The following is a 24,427-nucleotide window of genomic DNA, read 5'->3' as shown; positions in this document are numbered from 1 at the left end:
TGCTGCTGCTGCTAAGTCGCTTCAGTCGTGTCCGACTCTGTGTGACCCCATAGACAGCAGCCCACCAGGCTCCCCCATCCCTGGGATTCTCCAGGCAAGAACACTGAAGTGGGCTGCCACTTCCTTCTCCAATGCATGAAAGTGAAAAGTGAAAGTGAATTTGCTCAGTCGTGTCTGACTCCTAGCAACCCAATGGACTGCAGCCCACCAGGCTCCTCCGTCCATGGGATTTTCCAGGCAAGAGTATTGGAGTCGGGTGCCATTGCCTTCTCCCCTAGGAAAGTAAATACTGAGTCAGAAAATTCTTGTCAGAAAATCTGAGTCAGAAAATCTCTAACAGTGGACCAGGAAATACTTTTCAACAATACAGACCTCATATCATGATCGCATACTGGGAATATAAAACAAAGAAAGAATCAAAAACTTTTCACCTAAACATACCAAGTTGCACACATGCACACACACAAAAAATGAAAACTGAAAACAACTTACACCCCTAGGTTCAAAAGACTTTGTAGGGACTTCCCTGGTGGTCTGATGGTTAAGGGTCCTGCTGACAATGCAGGGGACATGGGTTCATTTCCTGGTCTGGGAAGATCCTACATGCCTCGGGGCAACTAAGCCTGTGCATCACAACTACTGAGCCCATGCTCGGTAACGAGAGAGTAGCCCCCACTCAGCACAACCAGAGAAATCCCTCTCACAGCAATGAAGACCCAAAACAGTAATAAATAAATAAATAAAAATTTTAAAGACATTGTAACAGGAATTCTCTGGCAGTCCAATGGTTAGGATCCTGCACTTTCACTGCAGAGGCATGGATACCATGCTTAGTTAGAAAACTAAGATTCCCCCAAGCCAAGAGACATAGTCCTCCCACCCAAAAGACATTATAACAGAAATGAGATAAACTTTATATGACTGCATGATGATGTAAAATCAAAGGTAATGAAATATAATTAGTATAGATGAAGGAGACAGTGCGATAGTTACCTTAAGTGTTCAGATTAGCAACATGAACTAGAAATGAATACCCTGGGATCCCTATCGAAGATGAGGCACTTAGGAAGGGAAAACCATATTTATATCCATTAAGAGATTTCTGTCATGCCCTGAGTTTTTGTGTATGAAATAAGTGAAGACCTGAAGGTTTTCCCACAGTGTCCCATTCACAAGGTTCTGCTCCAGGGCGCTGCTCACATTCCAAGTCTGAAGTGAAAGTGAAATCTCTCCCAGAGGCCTGGTGTTCAGCGTTGCTCCCCGGTGTGTGTCCTCATATGTCCTCGCAGGTTTGTGGGGTACCAAAAGGCTTTCCCACACTGCTGACATGCGTAGGGCTTCTCCTCACTGTGCATTCGCACATGCTTCCTTAAGGAGGAGGGCCAACGGAAAGCCTTCTGACACTGAGTGCATGTGTAGGCTCTCTCCCTGCTGTGTGTCCTCAGGTGTCCGCGAAGGGAGGCTTGGTGCATGAAGGCTTTCCCACAGAATGGACATCCAAAGGGCTTCTCCCCCGTGTGTGTTCTCTCATGTTCCTGGAGGGACATGGAGCAGCTGTAGGCTTTGCCGCATTCTGTGCATTTATAGGGCTTTGCTCCATTGTGCATCTTTACATGCTTTTTAAAATATCTCTGATGCCTGAAGGCTTTCCCGCAGTGCTGGCATTCATAGGGCTTTTCCTGACTGTGTGTTCCTGCATGTTCCCTGAGGGATAAGGAGGAGCTGTAGGCTTTGCCGCATTCTGTGCATTCGTAGGGCTTCATGCCGCTGTGTGTTTTTATGTGTCTTCTGAAGTACTTGGGACAACTGAAGGCTTTTCCACATTTCTTACACATATAAGCTTTGTCACTGGTGTGTATAGTCATGTGTCCAACCAGGGATAAGGAATATCGGAGGGCTTGCTCACATTCCTCACACTCACAGTGTTTTTCTTCAGTGTGAGTTCTCATGTGCCGTGCAAGGTACGAATGATAGGAAAAGGATTTCCCACAAACTTTACACGTGTGGGTTTTCTGTCCATGCTGACCTCTCTCATGTCCCTTAAAGGATGAGGGGAAAGCGAGAGCTTTTCCAGATTTCTTACAATCTGAAGACCATTTACTACCATGACTCTTCACACATCTCTTACATGTTCTCCCAGCATCCTGACATTTATTGGGTTCCTCTACAATGTCTGTTCCCCTAGGAGGGCTTAGGCATGAGACACAGCTGCAGGCTTCCCCACATTCCTCACATGGATAATGTCTGTATCCAGGGAGAGATTTCTGCTGATTTTGGAAAGAACAGCCCCTGTAGGCTTTTCCACACTTAGTGCATTTACAGGGCTGAATTCCAGGCCAATATCCTTTATGCAGAGTAAGATCTGTAATTTGGTTCAGGGCTTCCAGACAGTGATGACCTTCATTATCTATGCAGAGCTTCTCCACCAAATGATTTCTGTTCAAAATGGGAAGCACAATATTAGAGATGAATGATTATAAGTGATTTCTTCACTAATGATTTATTGATGATTGCTCATTATTATTTTGACTACATACTTGCCATTTTCAATGAATGAGCATATTTTTTATACTCTCTGCATTGTGACAAAGTGCAACAAGTTTAATGCTCTGGCTGAGGGCTAAAACAGAGTCAATATTTTCTGTGTTTCTTATATGCAAGGTATCTTGATTGTCATTTTGTTTCCAACCTCATTATGATTTAGATACTCAACATCATATTTAGGAAAGTATTTTCTTTTGAAATTTTTCTAAGTACAAATTTGGTTAGCTAGGTTTACACCTTTCCTTTAGTTTCAAGTGAGTCTAACAGGCTGCAGGTATCCCCCTGCCCGCATGGCAGTGCCACTCACCTCCAATCCCTTTCTAGGGTCTGGTGACCTCCGATGTCAAGAAACATCCAGTTTTCTCCAAAAACAGACCAGGAATCATTTCTTGGGAATCTTACTTTTTTCTCTTCACTGCACAGTTCATTCTTCAAAATATCACACTGAGTACTTGATCTGGTTTTAACTTGAAGGCAAGAACAATTGGTAACAATTATAGCAATTGGTAGTGTAACTAAATTCTCAGGAGAGAAACAGTGGGATAAAGGAAAGAAAAGAAATCATATGTAGATTACTTTCCATATACAGATTCAAAAATGTAAACAAATTTTATAAGGAAAAATAGACATGGGGACAAAGAAATGACCTTGACTATTTGGAATTTTGGCCATCACCGGAAAAATGAGTCAAAGTGGCAGCTTTGTCCACTAAGAGATATTTCAAAAAGAATGGAGGCTGATGTCTGATCAATATTATCAAAGAAGGAAAGTAGAAAGAAATGGGGCAAAACACACTTTCCCAAATCCTTCCTTTGTACAGGGAGGTACAAAAAGACTTCTTGAGTGGGCAAGGATGGATGAAAACTCCAAGAGGGAAGCCAGGTTAATTATACCCATCACCTTCTCAGAGACCTAGTCATGTTCCTAATGGGTATGTCCAAACATCGCTGCCTGATCCAGAACCTGCTCCTCCCAAGAGGTGAGCTCCCTGGTGATCTCAGGTACAGAGGCCCTGGACATGGTCTGTGTCCATAGACCCAGCAGCCCTTGAGATGTTGGACAGTGTGTGGCTGCCTTCCTGCTAGTGGAGAAAGTTCCTCATGGGGAGGGTGGAGAACAGCAAGCTGTCCATGAGATGGGCCAATTCTCCAGTCCTCATGTCACTGATGATGGGTCAGTGTGGGTTTAACTGCAACAAGACCATCGTGTCAAATGTGTATTGATAAGTGTAAGTTTCACAGGGTGAAAACCATTATGCTTCTCTCACGCCCCAAATTAGGGAACCTTGAGATTCTGCTCAAGAGTGACAAAAAGGCAATCAATGCATGAAACTGTTTTCATGGAAAAGCAACCTGATTATAGGTAGGTTCTATAATGGCAGGGGCCATGTCTGCCTTTTTTCCAACATATTCCCATCCCTGTCCCTCGTAAGAAAGGACATTATAAGAAATAACTGTTCCCTAAAGACTTAGTGCAGGGAGGAAGCTGTCCTCACCCACAGAGGCCAGGTTCCTGCAGGTCTCCAGCATCACATCTCTGTAGAGTTTCCTCTCACCAGGGTCCAGCAAGGCCCACTCTTCCAGGGTGAAGTTCACAGCCACATCTTCAAAGACTACTGAGTCCTGAAACAGCCATATATTCTGTGTCAGTGAGGCCCCCCTTTCACCCTTGAGTGTGGGAGGATGGGGAGGCCAACAGGTGGGAACTGGATTCAATTCCTAGGACTCCTGAGCTCACACTCTTGTGGGAAATGACCATACGCCAGCAAATCCAATGCAGGTTCCTCAGTGATGGAAAGTGCTGGACACTGAAGCAAAATATGACAGCAACAGCAGACATGGACTAATGGAGACAGGACTAAAAAGAACTGTTCTTACTGAGATAGTAGATTCTGAAGCATGGTAAAGACTGATAAATGAAACCATCATTCAGATAACATGGAAATTAACATTGGCTTGGTTGAAAGTTATCACTGTCTTATCACCTTCAAGAACTAGAATCAGAACATCAGTGCTGCTGGATCTGAATAACCATGAACCTGAAGGCAACAGCAACAAGCAGTCTGGTTTGGTCCCCTCATATCCGACAGAGGCAGAGACACAACCCCTCCTGTGATGAGGTGGACACTGAGGGTATACAGGCCATCCAGGATGCAGGGCTCAGCACATCTGTTGGGTAAGAAAGGGCCTGGTTCCTCAGGAAGCTGTCAAGCCAGCAGGGCCTCTCAGATAAATAACAGAGTGCTTGGAATTCAAAGAAGATGTCTCACAAACAAGAATTGTTGAAGAATCTGATGGTGATTGAGCCAAAGAGGGAGAATGAAGAACCTAATTATTATATTTAGAGAAATATGGGATTACTCTACATTGATGATATAAAAAGATAACAAGTACAAAATTAAAAAGTAGAGTTTTTTTAAGCAAAAAAAAAATATGGGTTCAAGATGTGAAGAAAAAAGAAATCCCACAACATCAGCTACAAAGAAGGCAAAGTTACTTCGACTAGGGTTGCAACAGAGTTTGCTAGTCACATACTTGATGAGAGCACTGTATCAGAAATATATGTGAAGAACTCCCATAACAACAATCCTGGAGAAGGAAATGGCAACCTGCTCCAGTATTCTTGCCTGGGAAATCCCATGGACAGAGGAGCCTGATGGGCTATACAGTCCATGGGGTTGCAAGAGTTGGACATGACTTAGTGACTAAACAACATGACAACAATAAAAAATAAAAGACAAATAAGACAACTCAATAATGGGGCAATAAATGTGAAAAGACAATTCTCCAAAGAAGATATACAAATGGCCAATAACCACATGAAAAGATGTTAAACACCATTAGTATTAATCATTGGGAATCCATATACAAAATTGAATTGTGGGGAGACACTTTCCAACCCCTTCTAGGAGGCTAGCATTATGCTGATACCAAAACCAAAAAAAGACATCACACATAAAGTTACAGAGCAGTATCCCATATAAACACAAACAAAAAAATTCCTCAACATAATGCTAGTAATCCAAATCCATAGAGATATAAAAAGGATTCAACGCCAGGACCAAGTGGGATTTATTCCAGGAATAAAAAGTTTGGTTCAAAGAAACAAAGCTGCTGGTGCTGCTGCTAAGTCACTTCAGTCGTGTCTGACTCTGTGCGACCCCATAGATGGCAGCCCACCAGGCTCTGCCATCCCTGGGATTCCCCAGGCAAGAACACTGGAATGGATTGCCATTTCCTTCTCCAATGCATGAAAGTGAAAAGTGAAAGTGAAGTCACTCGGTCGTGTCCGACTCTTCACAACCCCATGGACTGCAGCCTACCAGGCTCCTCCATCCATAGGAAACTGGTATCATATACCTTATTAATAAAGAACAAAAACCACATGATCACCTCAACAGACTCAGAAAAGGTATCTGTGAAAACACATCACCTTTGGGACTTTCCTGGTGGCTCAGGGGTAAAGAATCTGCACGCCAATGCTGGGGACACAGGTTCAATCCCTGGTCCATGAAGATCCCACATGCTGTGAAGCAACTAAGCCAATGGGCAACTACTGAGCCAGCACTCTGGAGCCTACGAGCTGTAGCTACTGAAGGTTGAGTACCTAGAGCCTGTGCTTCACGACGAGAAAAGCCACTGCAATACGAAGCCTGGGCAATGAAGAGCAGCCCCTGCTCGCCGCGACTAGAAAAAGCCCAAGAGCAGCCACAAAGATCCGGCACAACCAAAGGGGAAAAAAAAAATACTGCTTTGCCAATGCAGGGGGCACAGGTTCGATCCCTAGTTGGGGAACTAAGATCCCACATGCCATGTGGATAGGCAAAAAAAGATTAAAAAAAAAAAGGAATTAGAAATGGCTTCCTTAGTGGTTCAGTGGTAAACAATCCACTTGCCAATGCAGGAGACACTAGTTCGATCCTGTGGAGCAAATAAGCCTGTGAGAAGCCACTGCAATGATAAGCCCACACACAACTAGAGAGTAGCCCCAGCTGGCCATAACTAGACAAAAGTCACAGCAGCAGTGAAGACCCAGCACAGTCAAAAGTAAATAAATAAAATTATTTTTGAAAAAAAAATGCAAAATATCTCATCATAATGCTTTTTAAGAAAGGGAAGAAAAACAACCCCACATCATCTTTTCTTAATAAAAATACTCAGCAAACTCGAAATAGAGGGAATGAAATGCTAAAGGGCATCCAGGAGATGCTGATACCTAACATTTGAACAGACACTCTTCCAAAGAAGAAATATAAATGGTCAATAAGCTCAGGAAAAGGAAAACAAAAAAAAGAAAAAACAAACATTCATGAAAAGATGTTCAACCTGAGTCATCAGGGGAATGCAAAGAAAGTTTTTGGGAATTCAGTCTGATTTGCTTTCAGTACTACAGAGTAAAAATGGCGATCCCACAGATGCCTTAATAGAGGTTTCCTGGATAGAAACGTGGCCCCCGACTCCACCATGGAGGTGCTGGCTTAAAGCACAGTGGGTCAGCCATGCTCACCCATCACCACCGTGTACTGTTTGCATCAGCCAAGGACAGTGCCTGGAGAAGAGTCTGCCCACCATCCTGAACCATCCATAAGCTATATCATTCTTGTGGAAACTCCCAACATGGCCCCATCAAGTAGGAAAAAAGATAAGAAAGAACTTTTAAAAGCCCCAGATTGAGAGCTGGGAGACACACGGAGTCAGCAAGGAGAATCTCCCAGAGGACGGGCTGGGTCAGTGATGTGATGAAGCCTGGTAAAGGGAAAACTAGCTCTTCCTTCTTGCGTGTTTGGGGAAAACTCAGTTTTCCCTCCTGTGTGTTTCTTCCCTCTGTGTCTCTTTACCCTCATGGAGACCACATCACTTCAGAGACTCCTGGTCCCCAGTATGTCGTGGTTTCTCCCCATACCAGGCAATTCTCTGAGACTCCATCTGGGTTTCCTACCCTTGAAACTGGGGTCTGACACGCTCTACCTGGATATGGCATTGGATTCCACAGGTTAAAGGCTCAGTCCCTCAAGACTGCCTCCAACTCCCAGACACACACACACACTTCAGATGCCAGTCTCAGGATCAGACTGTCACCTACGCTTCTTCAAACCTACCGGCTGTAGATCAGTTTCCCATGACCCCTCTCCTGGGGTTCCATTATTTTTTAAAACTTAATTATTTTTGGCTTAATTGGGTCTTAGTTGCTCTGTGGCATGTGGGATTTAATCCCCAGACCAGGGATCAAACCCACATCCCCTGCATTGGAAGGAGGTTTCTTAACCACTAGACCACCAGGGAAGTCCCAGGTTCCATTATTTTGCTAGAGCAAATTACTCCTTTGTGTAAAATAAACTCCTTTTGAGACACTTACAGACTCCTTCCCGCACCCCGCAATAACACACCTTAATGAAAGTATGGAAGTGCATGATTAGGAATTTTGAAGTTTTCATTTGACCAAGTGTTCACAATTGCCCATTTGTAACCCAAACTTTCCCCTGACTTTTTGGTTACCAGCTCCCCCTGCCCATCCTCAAGAAGCACTGAGATGCAGAATAAAGCTCCCCTTCTCCCCATCTGGGCTGAGAATGCACTGACCCCAGAAATCCCCCAGGCTATCAAACAGCCTTGCTCTCACCCTTCTCAACCAGAACAGAAAAGCCCTTTTCTGTTTCGTCTGAGACCCTGGGACATATGTTGAGATCGGAGTCCTGTCCCTACTCCAAATCTCTGGAATATTAAAACAAGCCCACAGCCCCAAATGGAGTCACTTATGCTGAGTCCCAAGACACCGAGCTGGTTGAACTTAAGAGTTTCAGCCTCTTCCAGAAATGGAATTTGAAAGCAGTCAATCAGGAATTACCGGGTCGGCACAGGGAGACGATCTGCCTGGCAGACCCGCGCCCTCCCTAGGGTAAAGGAACCTGCCACAGACAAAACCCACTTTCGCTGCTTCCTTCGACCCGCTCACTTTTGCCTACAGGAGACTTAACCCGCAGCGCCCTTCAGTGCTGTATGGGAAGCTGCCAGATTCATGAATGGCTGAATAAAACCAGGAAGAGCTTGGAAACTTACTTCGTTGAATTTTGTTTTTTAATGGGAATAAAGCACCTTCCTACCTGGTAGGGATATGACTGCATCTGTCAGGTCAGGACGAGTTCCCTCACCCTAGCCCCTGACCACTGCCCGGGTCATCCGGTCCTCCCCGGGATCCCCAAGGGGCGCATTCTCAGGCCGAGACTCCCACTCAAGAGGGGACGGGAAGGGACAGGACAACGGGGTCGAGGGGGAAACTTGGGTCGCTATCTAGAGGAGCGGGCGCCGGAACCCGGGCCTGCCTCAGCTCCCAACGGGTCGTAATCAGCCCCAGCTGGTCTCCGGCTCCGGCCAGAGAACTCACCATATCTTCCAGTTCCTGGATCTCCAGAGCATCCTTCCCGGAGCCCGCGAGCCCACGGAAACACGACACCTGGGGCCGCAACCCACAGTTACGCGGGAGCACTCAGGTCTGAAGCGAGCGACGCCTGCGCGGGATGAGAGGGTGACCGCCGCCGGTCCTGATTGGACGGAGTTCTGGGCCTCCGCCGTCTAATTGGACGGTGTCCCACGCACTCCTCCGCCATATGCGTCTTATGTACGTAATACCCGCCCCCGCAGCCCTTGATTGAATAGTTCTCCGGGAAGTGGCGATCTTATTGGATGGTACTCCTGACACTCACCCAGGACTCCGAAAGGATAATACTCAGGCAAGATTCCGAGCCCTGATTGGACAGTTGTTCAGACCCTGTTATCCTGACACCTTCCCAGCAGTTCTGGTTATTCTCCTGGGCTTGCCCCCGCCTCCCCTGACTGGACAGTGTTACTGTCCTTCCAGGCTTCAGTGTTTAGTCTGAACCTTCGTCAGGTGCTTATGCCGGGCGGAAGTGTGGTTTTCGGCTTCAGCCCATCCTTGCCCGGCCTTCTTCTAGATACCTGGACTCGCTAGCCCGGGACGTGGGTTCCTAGCAGAACTTGTTGCGGGCAGGTGGACCTGTACCGAGAAGTCCTGACTTACTTGCCCCGCGGAGAGACCCCCTGTCCAGGGTCGGGACTGGATGAGATGGGACAAGAGAGCCTGGTGACCTCAGGGGCCAATGGTCCGGGGGTGAAGTCATTGTGTGTCTGTGCCATTTCTTTAAAAACAAAGACATTCACGTCCGCGTATAAGCCAGGATCCCACCGTGTTTGACGTGTGGCCTTTGGTACCAGGAGGCCCCGCTCTCCTGACCCGGCTCCCAATCTGGGCTTGACTAAATTCTTTTTGAGTCCTATTTCATAGCCCACGGTATCAGGCTCCCTCCCTACAGGGAATGGCAACGCTGGATCGCAGCCCCTCATCTTCTACCTCTGTCTGAGCAACAGTGAGGTTCTGAACAAGCCCCTGGTCAGCTTCTCCAGACAAGGTACCCAGGAGGCCCCTGTCCAGTCCTGGTGGTCTCAGAATCCGCTTAGCCCCTCACTAGCCCAACTTTCATCCTGCTTCCCCTCTTTACACACATGGGAAAAGCCCTTTGCTCTGTGGTTGGAGACGCTGGCCCATCTTAGGCCCGAGCCTCGGTCCTCTGGCAGCACTCTGTGAATAAGATTCCTCTTTAATAAGTCCATAGATTGTTTTTTTAATCAGATATACTTGTTTTTATAAGACACTTTCATTTTAAAAAATTCTTTATTTTTGGCTGTGTTGGGTCTTCCTTGCTGCAGCAGGCTTTTCTCCAGTTGCAGTGCAGTGGCTTCTCATTGCAGCGGCTTCACTTGCTGCTCAGTAGTTGTTGCCCATGGGCTTAGTTGTTCCCTGGCATGTGGGATCTTCCCGGACCAGGGAGCAAACCCATGTCTCCTGCGTTGGCAGGTGGATTCTTAACCACTGAGCCAGCAGAGAAGCCCTAGATACATTTCTTAAATGATGACTCCTGCAGCTTCTGGAGGGCCTGATTTCAGGGCCATGTGGCCTGGGGTGATACCCCAGTGGATACCAACCTGGGTTGCTATGCATCAGATTTTTGTGATTCTATGACACAGCCATAGAGGCTGAGCCACTTGCAGAATCTGAAGACAAAGGTGGGCATAGTAGCATGACTTACAAATACCTTTTGGCGGGGTGGGGAGGGGGGGTGTGGGGGGGGTGGTGTAGGGGCGCCATGTGGCATGAAGGATCTTAGTTCCCCAAGCAGGAATGAACCTGTGCCCCTGCAGTGGAAGTGCAGTCTTAATCACTGCACTGTCAGGGAGGTCCACAAATAGAATTAAATCATATGACCTGATTTGAGTGTATGTGGTTCATAGGGTATCAGGTTGTTTGCCAATTAAAATACCTGGGGTTGAAGTTGTAACTTCAGCACTGGCCTATAAGGACTTCAGTCAATAATAATGTATCAATAATAAGAAACAACCAGGTCCTACTATAGAGCACAGGAAACTATATTCAATTACTGTGATAAACCATAATGGAAAAGAAAATGAAAAGAATACACACACATATACACACATATATAAATGAATCACTGTTATACAGCAGAAATTAACACAACATTGTAAATCAACTACAAGCTTTTTAAAAGCACCTTAAAAAGGATTGTGATATTTCAAACTCCCCTTTGATAGCTTTTATAACAACCAAACTGAAAGAAAAGTTTAGTTAAAAAAAAAAAATCCTTGTATCACCCAGGACTTGAAAGCAGCAATAATCTCTGAAATTCCTCCATAAGTGAGTGTTGCCTCAGGCTTATTATCTTAAGGAACAGTTCTAGAAGCAGCTCTTTGACCTTTCCCCAACAATATACCTCAAAATATGTTAGGAAACCAAAATGGTTATTTTAGTGATAAGTAAATGTATCTATAGATTCTCTGGTTGCTCAGTGTAAGGAATCCACCTGCCAATGAAGGAGACATAGGTTCCAGGCCTGGGTCAAGAAGATCCCCTGGAGAAGGAAATGGCAACCTATTCCAGCATTCTTGCCTGGAGAATCCCATGGACAGAGGAGTCTGGTGGGCTATAGTCCATGGGGTCGCAAAAAAGTCAGACATAACTGAGCGACTAAACAACAACAAACTGCAAGACCTTAGTAATGGCTTCACTTCTGCCTTCCAAATCTCACATCAATAGGCTTCTGGTATATTTGGACACAGAATCATAAAGGGAAGGGATCTGGGGAACTATAGGTCCTAACACTACTCATGCTGATGTAACACAATCCAGAACTTGATATCTCATGGTCACATCACAAGTGTCTCTTAAATAAAAAACCTAGTTTTAATTTACAATCACAAGTGAAGACAAAGCAAAGCATAAAAGTTCAAAGTAACAATTCACATGAGACTATACACTTTGAAGAACTCTGCATAATTACAAATTTCTACCAACTATGTTTAAGAAAAATGGAATAAGGCTCCACTGGCCTAAATAAATAAAGGCTGTCTCAATACCATGGTGGAAAATATGTAATAGTTGATTATCCAGTATCTGCCACACTAAGCCAGTAGGAAAATTCCAACAAATACCACAATGTCATTGTTCCAATGACCCCTTAAAAGACAATTTAAACAACTAAGATGTTAAACTATATATTTAACTGCCTGGCTAGCTCAGTCAGAAGAGCATCAGGCTCTTAATCCCAGGGTCATGGGTTCGAGCCCCACATTGGGTAGTTGCTCTAAACTATATACATATACATATACATATACATATATATATATATATATATATATATAAATACACTGCAAATCACCATGAGTCCAACTGGAAAGATAAATGTTTTATTTCCTAAAACATAAAAAAAAACCCACTACCTACAAAATTTATGTACTATAGTTAAGAGACTACTTTAACAGTTAATTTTCATCAAAAAGAATTAGAAATACACTCCATATGGATCCACTTCCATGACGTGGGACTCATAAAGGCAATACCAGATTTGCAACTTTTATAAGATTTCTCTCCTCGTGTGAATTTTCTGAAGCACTGTGCATGAGTTCATTTGCAGGATTTTCCCCATTACATATGTAGTGTTTCTCCACAGTATGTATCCTCGCATGTCTTCTTAAGGATGAGGAACAACTGAAGGCCTTCCCACACTGCTTACATTCGTATGGTTTCTCTCCAGTGTGCATTCTCATATGTATTGGTAGGGACGAGGGCCACTTGAAAACTTTACCACACTCCTTGCATTTGTAAGGTTTCTCTGCAGTATGCGTTCTCACATGCTGTTGCAAAAGTTCAGGCCAACTGAAAGCTTTCTGGCATTGCTCACATTCATAAAGCTTCTCAGCGGTGTGCCTTCTCATGTGTTTCTGTAAGGAGAGGTGACAGTAGAAGGCTTTCCCACATAGCTTGCATTCATAAGACTTGTCTCCAGGATGCATTCTCACATGCTCCCGAAAGCAAGCAGACAAATTGAAGGCTTTTCCACACTGTTTACATTCAAACGGTTTCTCTTTAGTGTGAGTTCGCAAGTGTTTTCGTAAGGATATGGGCCAGTTGAAAGTTTTCCCACACTGACTGCACTTGTAAGGTTTCTCTCCAGTGTGCACCCTCATGTGTCCTCGAAAGGAGGATGGGTGGCTGAATGCTTTTCCACACTGGTCACATTCATAGGGTTTTTCTCCGCCGTGCGTCCTTTCATGTCTTCGAAATGACTGGGGATAGATGAAGGTTTTTCCACATTGCTTACATTCGTAAGGCTTCTCTCCAGTGTGAATCCTTTCATGCCTTCGAAAGGACTGGAGATAAATGAAGGTTTTCCCACACTGTTTACATTCATAGGGCTTCTCTCCCGTGTGTGTTATCATGTGCCTTCGAAAAGCTGAGGAATAACTAAAGGCTTCCCCACATTCCTTACATTTATGTGGTGTCTCCCCAGTATGTGATATCATGTGTCTTCGAAAAGTTGAGGAGTAGCTGAAGGCTTCCCCACATTCCATACACTTATACGGCTTTTCTCCAGTGTGTGTTATCATGTGTCTTCGAAAAGTTGAGGAGTAGCTGAAAGCTTTCTCACACTCCTTACATTGATATGGTTTCTCTCCAGTGTGAGTTCTCACGTGACTAGTAAGACTTGAAAAATCAATGAAGGCTTTCCCACATTGCTGACATTCATAGGTTTTCTCAGCAGTATGAATCCTGATATGCCGGTTGAGGGAAGAAGTACGCGGAAAGGTTTTTCCACATAATTTACACACAAAGGGCCTTTCTCCATTATGGATCCTCACATGCGTCCTTAGGTGTGAATGAGAACTGTAGGCCTGCCCACATTCCTGACATTGATACGGTTTATGTCCAGTGCAAGCAGTGCTGTGATTCTTGAGTGAACGATGCATGAAGGCTTTTTTGTATGGACTGTATTCATACTGTTTTACTCCAGTGAGTGTTTTCTGGTACAGGTTAAGATTTGGAATCTGACTGAAGCCTTCCCCATACTGATCATTACTTTCCTGGAGTCTTTCCACCACATGATTTCTGTTCAACATGAGAAGCATGTTATAAATGGTTTGACTAATAATGATTTATTAGTAAGTACAAGGATTGCAGAGCTTCCCAGGTGGTGCAGTGATAAAGAATTTCCCTGACAATGCAGGACACGCAAGAGACATGGGTTCAATCCCTGGGTCGGGAAGACCCTCTAGAGGAGGTAATGGCTACTCACTTCAGTATTCTTTCCTAGAGACTTTCATGGACAGAGAAACCTGGTGGGCTATAGTCCATGGGGTTGCAAAGAGTCAGACATGACTGAGCACACACACACACACATACATACAAGGATTACACTTTCACGGATTTCACTGAATGGGTAAATTTTCTCACTGATTTGACTTCTTAATTTGGAAAACTCTGCAGTGGCCACAGGACTGGAAAAGGTCAGTTTTCATTCCAACCCCAAAGAAAGGCAATGCCAAAGAATGCTCAAACTACCGCACAATTGCACTCATCTCACACGCTAGTAAAGTAATGCTCAAAATTCTCCAAGCCAGGCTTCAGCAATATGTGAACCGTGAACTACCTGATGTTCAAGCTGGTTTTAGAAAAGGCAGAGGAACCAGAGATCAAATTGCCAATATCCACTGGATCATGGAAAAAGCAAGAGAGTTCCAGAAAAACATCTATTTCTGCTTTATTGACTATGCCAAAGCCTTTGACTGTGTGGATCACAATAAACTGTGGAAAATTCTGAAAGAGATGGGAATACCAGACCAACTGATCTGCCTCTTGAGAAATCTGTATGCAGGTCAGGAAGCAACAGTTAGAACTGGACGTGGAACAACAGACTGGTTCCAAATAGGAAAAGGAGTACATCAAAGCTGTATATTGTCACCCTGCTTATTTAACTTTTATGCAGAGTACATCATGAGAAATGCTGGACTGGAAGAAACACAAGCTGGAATCAAGATTGCTGGGAGAAATATCAATAACCTCAGATATGCAGATGACACCACCCTCATGGCAGAAAGTGAAGAGGAACTAAAAAGCCTCTTGATGAAAGTGAAAGAGGAGAGTGAAAAAGTTGGCTTAAAACTCAACATTCAGAAAACGAAGATTATGGCATCTAGTCCCATCACTTCATGGGAAATAAATGGGGAAACAGTGGAAACAGTGTCAGACTTTATTTTTTTGGGCTCCAAAATCACTGCAGATGGTGACTGCAGCCATGAAATTAAAAGACGCTTACTCCTTGGAAGGAAAGTTATGACCAACCTAGATAGCATATTCAAAAGCAGAGACATTACTTTGCCAATAAAGGTTTGTCTAGTCAAGGCTATGGTTTTTCCTGTGGTCATGTATGGATGTGAGAGTTGGACTGTGAAGAAGGCTGAGCGCCGAAGAATTGATGCCTTTGAACTGTGGTGTTGGAGAAGACTCTTGAGAATCCCTTGGACTACAAGGTGATCCAACCAGTCCATTCTGAAGGAGATCAGCTCTGGGATTTCTTTGGAAGGACTGATGCTAAAGCTGAAACTCCAGTACTTTGGCCACCTCATGCGAAGAGTTGACTCATTGGAAAAGACTCTGATGCTGGGAGGGATTGGGGGCAGGAGGAGAAGGGGATGGCAGAGGATGAGATGGCTGGATGGCATCACTGATTTGATGGACGTAAGTCTGGGTGAACTCCAGGAGTTGGTGATGGACAGGGAGGCCTGGTGTGCTGCAATTCATGGGGTCGCAAAGAGTCGGACACAACTGAGCGACTGAACTGAACTGAAAGTGGAATGAACTCAATGCCACGAAAGGGGGCTCAACTGCAACCATTACAGAAACAAGTGTTTCTTAAACATGATCTCTCCAGCTGATTGTTTTCAACTGTTTCTAACACATCAATGTCAAATTTAAAAAAAAATCTTCGTGAAAATCTCTATGAACAAACAAATCTGACCTAGGCTTATGTGTGCTTTGTTTGCTTTTTAAACTTCATGACATGCTAAGATTCCCTCCTGAAATACTGCGTTCTCTGAGTGCAACTCACCTTGGGTGTCTACTCTGGTATGTGTACTGATCTTCAATGCTGAGTTCTTCCCAAATTTTTCCTAAGACAAAGGGCCAGGAATCATTTCCAGTGAACTTTGATATTTTATGTTCTTTGGATATTTTATTCCTATAAATATCCTGCTGAGAAACTGACCCATTGGCCTTATATTGAGTCTCACCATCTGAAAGCAAAAAGGGAATAAATTTTACAAGAAAGAAAGTACCTGTTAGCCCAGAAAGAAACTGAGGCATTTATCTGTGTCAAGACTTCATCAAAAACAAGTACAAGGGGTCAAAATGGTGAGCACTTTAATAAACACAGTAAAATTCTCTCAAGGTTCTAAAACAGAACTTACTGGGACCTCCAAGGCCCCATGAAACCTGTATCTACTAGTGATACTAAGGGAACTTTCTTTACAGAAAGAAAAACTTAGTTTAATACATAGATTCACATTTTTTGTGGGTAGATTCTATGATAGTTGTGACCACATCTATCTTATTAGTTAACATAATTCCTTTTTACATTCTACATCTCAGAACAGTGATGTGCCAGATATGCTTGTCTCTAAATAACTAAGTTAAAGAATGACATCATTCTTACCCACTGAGGCTAGGTTTCTGAAGGTCTCCAGCATCACGTCTCTGTAGAGCTCCTTCTGAGAAGAATCCAGCAAAGCCCACTCCTCCAGGGTGAAGTTCACAGCCACATCCTCGAAGACCACCAAGTCCTAAAACAACCAAAAAATGTGCAGGAGCTTGGATGTGATTCACGACACTGAGCAACTGGGCTCAAGTCACAGGAAGCTCAAACAAGATTTTGTGGTCACCAAATACTCACTCTGTGACTCAGTCATCACACCTCCTAACTTTATGTCCACACTCCTGCCCTCATAGATTAGTGATTCAGTTGGTAAAGAATCCGCCTGCAAAGCAGGAGACTGCCTGCAATGCAGGAAACCTGGGTTTGATCCCTGGGTCAGGAAGATCCCATGAAAAGAAATGGCAATCCATTCCAGTACTCTTGCCTGGGGAATTTCATGGACAGAGGCGCCTGGCAGGCTACAGACCATGGGGTTGCAAGAGTCAGACACGACTAGCAACTAAACCACTACCACTAACACACTCAACTTACCTCGACATTTCTACTGTGACCACTTCAAGTCTTACTCTTCTCTAACCAAAGGATTCAGATCATGTTGGAGAAATGAAAGTACTATACAAATGAAACAATATTTCCATTTTTAAAAACTTTTATCTTCTTAACATCAAAAACATTTTATATTGCAGTATAGCCAATTAAGGGCTTCCCAGGTGCTGCAAATGGTAAAGAACCCACCTATTAATGCAGGAGACATAAGAGACATGGGTTCAATCCCTGGGTCAGGAAGATCCCCTGGAGGAGGGCATGGCAACCCACTCCAGTATTCTTACCTAGAGAATCTCCTGGACAGAGGAGCCTGGCAGGCTACAGTTTGTAGGGTTGCAGAATCAGACACAACTGAAGCAATTTAGCATGCACGCACAGCTAATTAACAATGTGGGATTATTTCAGGTAAACAGTGAAGGGACCCATCCATACATATACATGTGTCCATTACAATATTTGCATTTTAAGAACTGTCAACCCCCTTGTGACACAAGAGACTTTATAGCTTCTTCCTACAGCACACCATTCATAAGCACATGAAGCTCAAGGTCAGCCTGAACGAGGTTCAAAGGAATAAAAGCACAATGAAGGTGGGACTTCCCTAGTCCAGTGCTTAGGACTCTGCACTTGCAATTCATAGAGCACAGGTTCGACTTTTAGTCAGGGAACTAAGATCCCACACTGCCACATGGTGTGGGCAAAAATAAATAAATAAATAAATAATTTAAGAAAACGCACAATGAAGGACTGGACATTTTTCCTTCTTTTCCCCCAACCAAATATGAGAGGCCAATGGGCCAGTGGGAACCCAACGTGCTGCAAGGGCCAGCTAGCCATATTGTCTTAAAGAACTCCAGGCCATAAGGACAGTCCAACTGGCTGAATAAAATATTTCTTTTGAATAAGCACTAATTTTAACTTTTCTGTGTAACAGTTATCACAGCCCAGTTTATACTCTTTTTCTCTATTTTCATGATGATAGGAAGTAAGAACTCCATACGTTCTCTACACTCCTGAGCCAGTGCTGCTCCTCAGCAGTTCTGAGCTCTCTCTCTCTCTCTCTCTCTCTCACACACACACACACACACACACACACACACACACACACACACACATGTTCCATGATGCTCTTCTACAGGAGTCATAAAACAGTACCCTTGATGACCTTAAGGAAAAGGTTAAGAGTCCTACTTTGAAAAGGACTTTAACATCAGAAACATTTGACAGTGAATTTACCCTTGACTATAAAATACATAAAGGATTCCAGTGCCTTCCTACAAAGGAAACACTGCCTTGCCTCAAGTTCCAGGAGACAGTGATTCCACACAAACCAACCTAGAGGCTGCACTCTCAGTTTCTCTTCTGTCCACGTCCCTCTCCCTGGTGGGCACATGAGCAAGTCGGGCCAATTCCTAAGCACAAGAACCACTGAGCTGAATGCCTCCCTTAAGCCACGTTTTGTTTTGTTTTGAAAGTTCATCAACCCAGTGACATTCCATGAGCGGAGGAAAGAAAACACTCTTCTGCAACAATTCTGATGCCAGAATTTAGTACCTATTCAACAGAGCATAACAGGAATATCCCTATTGTACAGGAGCTTCTTGAGTCAGGTGAGTTGCTCGTGATAGAGTTGCCTGTAGTGTTTCCTCTACTGAACATGCACGAAGAGTGGACACTGCAAACCTTAATGCAAACCATTGATCCCTGGCAATGATTGCTGGCAAGGAGGCAACGGTAGCCTTGGCTGGCGTCTGGGAACTTAATATTTGAAAGTTTCACACCACCATAATTATTACTCCCTGTCTCTAAACTGATATTTAATGCTGAGCACCTGCTTTTTGTTTGGGCATCCGGGCTTTGGGTCCGTGCTGGGCACAGTATGCTTACACAATCAGCTGTCAATAAAAACCCCAGGGCACTGAGTCCCTAATGAGCCTCCAGGAAATAGTATTTCACATGCTGTCACAACCTGGGCTGTGAGGTGTGTTATGTGTGACACCACTAGGAAAGGACTCTTAAAAGCCTGCACCTGGTTTTCTTCAGATTTCTCCTCATGGGCCTTTTCCCTTTGCTGAGTCTGCTTTGTCCTTTTGTTGTGATACATTCTAGTCATGAGTACAACTCTGTGCTGAGTCACGTGAGTCCTACCTGCAGAACCACAGGTGGTCCTGTGGCCACTAGACACATCAGAAGTGGGATTTGCTGAAACAATCCAAACTCACTAAAATATGGGAAAAGCACTCTCTGGGAAGTGGAGGAAGAAGGAAGAGCGGATGACGATGGGGTCATCTGGGGTATGAAAGGGCGACTGAACTGCCTGCTGTGAGGTTAAAAGTTGATCAAGGTGAAAATGAGCAATCCAACTCCAGGAGGGCCAGCTCACTGAATATACCAGCTGCCAGTGGCCATACTGGCCAAGTGAGAGGACAATCAAAGTCCAGCCCAGGGGACACCTCTGATTTTTGCTCTCTTCTGGGCAGGAGGTGAAACGCCCCTCAAGTTCCCAAAAGTGAGCTTTGGGTGGGGAAAAAAGAGTTAGAAGACCGTACTGCATTAGAAGGAAAAAAGTTAAACCAGTTCCTAGAGCTGAAGCAAAAGTTTAGACAAAGCGAAGGGCAAGGGGCTGTCCAGTCTTTCTTCAGCTTGGCATGCAGGGCTGGCCTTCTGCTGGCATGTGGGAACTTGGGTCTGGGCGGCATTCTCACCACCCTGACAGCGTGGCTCCTCTGCCCTTTTATGCTAATAATATGGTTTATGCTGAAGAACAGTTTTCCGTCTGGGAGTCTGGAATCTCAGTTCAGACTAATCACAGGTGTCTACATGACCAGCCCAACACAATCCTGGTAACTGAGCCTCTCATTAGTGTTCCGGGTGGATGGCATGTCAACCATGTTCTCACCACAGTAGTGGGGGGTGGAGGGAGGAAGACTGCCCTGTGTGATTTTGAGGGGGGGAGTGGGGAACCCTTGGGATCCTGCACTCAGTCTCCTCAGGAACTGGCCTGGGCACCTTTCTCCTGCTGACTCTGCTTTATTCCCGCGGTCAGAAATCAGAGCCATGAGCACGGCTACACACTGAAGCCAGGGAGCCACTAAGTAAATCTGTGAAGCCAGGGTGGTCTTGGGGACTACCGTGGGCTGAGGGTCTGTGTCCTCTGCCACCAAATTCAGGTTGAAACCTAATGGTGTTTGGTGGTGGAGCCTTATGGAGCTGACCAGGGATGGGATTAGTGCCCTTATAAAAAGAACCCTAGAGTGCCTACAATAACGGAGACATAGGAGACTTCGGTTCCCCCCTCTCTGGGTCCAGAAGATTCCCTGGAAAAGAAAATGGCAATCTACTCCAGTTTTCTTGCCTAGAAATAGACAGTGGAGCCTGGCAGGCTACAGTCCATGGGGTCGCAAAGAGTTGGACATGACTGAGCACACAAGCACACACACACATATATATCTTGATATAATTCAACATATTCAACATATTGGTTGAATTTGGAGAGTGAGGGGCCTGTCATTTGGGTTCATTTGCAGTCTGGTATGAAAGCTGGTTCTACATTGAGGGCTGAGTCTCATTTCACAGAGGATTTTTTTTTTCAATATTTTTGTCAACTATATATGTCATATACATTTTCCTGCACTGATGTTATCTATACAACAGAAAACACTACCAACTCATAGGAATTACTTCTAATCATCTTAGTGTTGTTGAAAGCCATTTTATAATATTCAACAGTCATACATAAAAAAACACTCTTACCAGTAGGAAACAGATGGTAATATGCATGATTAAAGGAAAACAGATGAGAAAAAAATTCAAAAACTAAAAAAGAAAGAAAAAAACATATAAATTGTATGAAGTTAACTGTTTTCTCCAAGACAATTAAATACAAATGACGTGTGGCCAGCTGACCTCTTAGTCAACATTATACTAGCAATCCAGTCCAGTACAAACGTGCAGTACTAGAAAAGAGGTTGTCTCAGTGCCTAACTAAAACAACTGCACATGTATGACACCAACAGAAAAAAAACGATAATCATAGAATAAGATACTGAACAAGATCTCAGGATAAAAACTCAATATAAATTTCATTACCTTTCTAATTAAAAGCAACAGCAAATTGGAAAGGTCGCTTTATTTTTTGACCACACCATGCAACATGTGGGATCTCATTTCCCTGAATCAAACCCAATCCCCTGCATTGAAAGCGCAGAATCTTAATCAATGGACCACCAGGGAAGACCCAGGAAAGGTCACTTTGAAAAGATAACACACACCATGGTAAAAACCAAATTGAAGTAGTACAAAGTAAGTTTAATAAAAGCTATAAAAAGAATCTAATAACTAGACTACCCTGGTGGTCCAGTGGCTAAGACTTTGAGCTCCCAGTGCAGGGAGCCTGGGTTCAATTCCTGGTCACGGAACTAGATCCCGCATGCCACAACTAAAATATCCCAAATGCTGCAACTGAGATGCAGTGGAGCCAAATAAATAAATAATGCATTAGAAAAAGAAAAAAGAAATAGAAAAATTTAAAAATACCAAGCACTGGAGAAGGAAATAGCAACCCACTCCAGTATTCTTGCCTGGAGAATCCCAGGGACGGGGGAGCCTGGTGGGCTGCCGTCTATGGGGTCGCACAGAGTTGGACACGACTGAAGTGACTCAGCAGCAGCAGCAGCAGCAAGGATAGTAACAAAGAAAAATGAAATAAATGACAAGATGACACACATTCTTAACCAAAATATCGATCCACCCAAGACAGACCTAGGATCTTTATAGAATCCCATGAAATCCCAAAACAGATTTTTTTTTTTTTTTTAGGATTTAACAAATACTAACTTTCCAACCTAATGAGAACGAATGCCCCTAAACAGTCAAAATATTCTGAAGAACCAGAAGAAAATCTGACTGGCACACTGCAAGGATTTTAAAGCAGCAGCACTCCCGAAAGGATGAATTGGCAGAGGAATGGGCCATTAGATCTACCTTGAGGAACAGAGTCCAAAGCAGACCTGTGTCTAAAAGGAGAGCCAAGCAGAAATGACAGACACTTCAGCACAAAGGACAGGACAAACTGGTGTCTAAGTAAGATCCATGTATACCCACAGGTTTCAAGGATAATAAACAATTTATTGCAGATTTAAGCAAAGTATATTGCAAATAATAAACAACAGTAGCATCAACTGTCACAAATTAAATAACTGATATTTTGGGGTGAATCTTCACCACCTTTACCTATCATGCTATGTGGTATTTCTTTCACTTCTCTGCAGCTGTACAGGAAGGGAAATCTCTATTACTCTGACATGTTTTTCCCCAGAACTTTCGAGGCTATGCCCCAGAATTCCATTTGTTAACTCAAACAGACCTCAGAAACTTACCACAGACAGGTGATTTATTTTTAACAAGCAGAATGCAAGATATTTCCTTTTTTTTCCTTTCTTCTGAAACTCACCCCTTTGAAAATATTTTATCTTCTGTTTCCCGCTGTATTTATTAGATGTATTTTACAGTTGCCGAAAATCCGAGGTTCCAGTAAGCGAACACATCTTTTCAAGGTAGCAAACCCAGGGAGGGGCAGGGCTGTACTGGTCCCCAGACAAAGATGACCCAAGGGTCAAGTGCAGCCACGCCATCACGTGGGGCACCCCTCCCCCATCGTTCACTGAAGTGCTCTCTGAACAAAGGACACCAGCAGTGTCCCCACTGTGTCGACTGTGCATTTTGCTTGGGCGGGGGTGGCGGTTTGAGGGGTGCTGCCCCACCTGATAGTGCGCTTTCCTTGACCTTGGCGTTAGTTTTTCTCACTTCCCTTGTGAGAACCCACGGGTCAGGAATTATTTGCCTTTTCCCCTCAGGCGTTCGGTCAGCTGACAACTAGTGTCCCTCCAAGAAATGAGGGCTGGAGTTGGGGTCACTCAGGACCGAGGACCTACCAGGTGACCCTTCCCAGTCCAAGGTCCCCAAGCAGGTCTCCCCAAGCTACCCGCCCGCCCCTGCAGACTGTCCGCTGGGAGGAACCGACCAGGGGCTGGTGTTCTCGGGGCCCCGTGCGGAAGGCACCTGTGAGCATCGGGTCACCCGGGTAGTTCTGAGACCGCTGACACACACGCGCGTACCGGACAGGACGCCAGGACCCTACCCCGGGACCGCTTCCAGCTGGTTCAAATCAGCCCTTCCCGATGTTGAGCCCGGCCCCGCTCACTCACCATCTCTTCCCCGCTCTGGGCTCTCCCGGGAGGCCTCCCCGCGGCCCGGGCAGGTGAGAGCCACAGGGACCTGACACCTGGGGCCCCGGGGCAGGTGCGCAGCAGCGCCAAGGCCCCCAGAGAACTACTCTGTCGGGCAGGAAGCGTGCCCGCCCTCGGCCCTGATTGGACGATGCTCCTGACACTCTCTTCGTCCGGGATTATGATTGGGAGATGCTTCACACCTCACCGGTCTGATTGGGCAATCTTCTAACATTTTTACTGCCGGGGCTCCTGACTGGAAGGTTTCCCGAGACCCGCCTCCTTGTGCCCCTGATTGGACAATTCTCCGGCCCCGCCCGAACGCCTCCGATTTTTCCCGCCCTCTGATTTATAGAGTGATTAGGCTTAGGGATACCGTCCACTATCCCGGAGCTCTGAGCAGAACTCGCTCCTGTGCCGGCGGGTCCTCCCAAGTCCTCCTCCTGGACCCGAAGTCCTGACTCAGTTTTCACAAGGGGCGTCCCTGTCCGGAACCGGGACTAGAGAGGACTGGACAGCGTGGGTGAGGAGGGAGTCTGGTGATCTCTGGGGCCGGAAGTGGGGTAGGGATTAAGGTCACCGTGGAAACATGCCTTTAACTTAAGAACAAAGACGCTCAGTGTAAAATAACATCACACTCTGCAAGTGGGGATCTTGCTTGATTTTGACGTGTGACTTTTGACACGCGGAGGCCCCGCCCTTCATCCTTGTCTTCACTATTGGGCCTTGAGGTCAGCAACCCAGGCACTATCCCCCGTGGAAGGTCAGACTTCCAGGCCCCATCTCCGTGCAGGACTGATCTCAGCATATCCGCAGGTGTGAGACATCACAGTTCTCAGCTGTACATTTTGCACTGCAGGGAAATTTATGTCTGATGGGGTTTTTAGAGTATCCCCAGAGAATTTTGAAAATGAAAAGGGTCTGGTATTATATAATAGTGTGAATGTACTTAATACCACATTTTTTTTTTTAATCATTAGAAACACTTTTCATTCCTAGCCTCTTGGCGACCCTTAAGTATCAGAGCCATCGAAAA

The 24,427-nt window shown here is 44.9% G+C and overlaps 2 protein-coding genes across 3 annotated transcripts; both read right to left on the bottom strand.

Annotated features, from left to right (window-relative positions):
- Positions 1 to 893: 893 nt before the first annotated feature.
- Positions 894 to 9,065, bottom strand: LOC113895685 (zinc finger protein 77-like). Of its 2 annotated transcripts, XM_027547158.1 has the most exons (4): positions 8,926 to 9,065; positions 4,040 to 4,166; positions 2,852 to 3,011; positions 894 to 2,436 (listed from the first exon to the last, which is right to left on the bottom strand). In XM_027547158.1, exons 1-4 carry the CDS (start codon positions 8,926 to 8,928, stop codon positions 1,248 to 1,250), a joined length of 1,479 nt encoding a protein of 492 aa, XP_027402959.1. In that variant the 5' UTR covers positions 8,929 to 9,065; the 3' UTR covers positions 894 to 1,247. The 2 variants fall into 2 exon arrangements, with proteins under 2 accessions (XP_027402959.1, XP_027402960.1); XM_027547159.1 differs by lacking the exon at positions 4,040 to 4,166 and having other exon boundaries at positions 8,926 to 9,064.
- A 2,610-nt stretch (positions 9,066 to 11,675) lies between these two features.
- On the bottom strand, positions 11,676 to 23,524 carry LOC113895683 (zinc finger protein 555-like). Its single transcript, XM_027547157.1, has 4 exons — positions 23,371 to 23,524; positions 16,619 to 16,745; positions 16,016 to 16,199; positions 11,676 to 14,016 (listed from the first exon to the last, which is right to left on the bottom strand). The coding sequence occupies exons 1-4, from the start codon at positions 23,371 to 23,373 to the stop codon at positions 12,456 to 12,458; spliced, it is 1,875 nt and encodes a 624-aa protein (XP_027402958.1). The 5' UTR covers positions 23,374 to 23,524; the 3' UTR covers positions 11,676 to 12,455.
- Between the last annotated feature and the right edge of the window lie 903 nt (positions 23,525 to 24,427).

Source organism: Bos indicus x Bos taurus, chromosome 7, assembly GCF_003369695.1.
Source record: "Bos indicus x Bos taurus breed Angus x Brahman F1 hybrid chromosome 7, Bos_hybrid_MaternalHap_v2.0, whole genome shotgun sequence".
Taxonomy (NCBI): domain Eukaryota; kingdom Metazoa; phylum Chordata; class Mammalia; order Artiodactyla; family Bovidae; genus Bos; species Bos indicus x Bos taurus.
Note: the sequence above shows the minus strand (reverse complement) of the source record. Positions and strands in the feature narration are given on the sequence as shown.

Excerpts from the sequence above, each read along its gene's own strand:
- LOC113895685 (XM_027547158.1), bottom strand. Across the intron at positions 3,012-4,039 it reads CAGGAACCTGGCCTCTGTGG|TTAAAACCAGATCAAGTACT; the intron begins GTGAGGACAGCT and ends CTTGCCTTCAAG. Across the intron at positions 2,437-2,851 it reads ACCCTAGAAAGGGATTGGAG|AAATCATTTGGTGGAGAAGC; the intron begins GTGAGTGGCACT and ends CATTTTGAACAG.
- LOC113895683 (XM_027547157.1), bottom strand. Across the intron at positions 16,200-16,618 it reads CAGAAACCTAGCCTCAGTGG|ATGGTGAGACTCAATATAAG; the intron begins GTAAGAATGATG and ends TTTTGCTTTCAG. Across the intron at positions 14,017-16,015 it reads TACCAGAGTAGACACCCAAG|AAATCATGTGGTGGAAAGAC; the intron begins GTGAGTTGCACT and ends CATGTTGAACAG.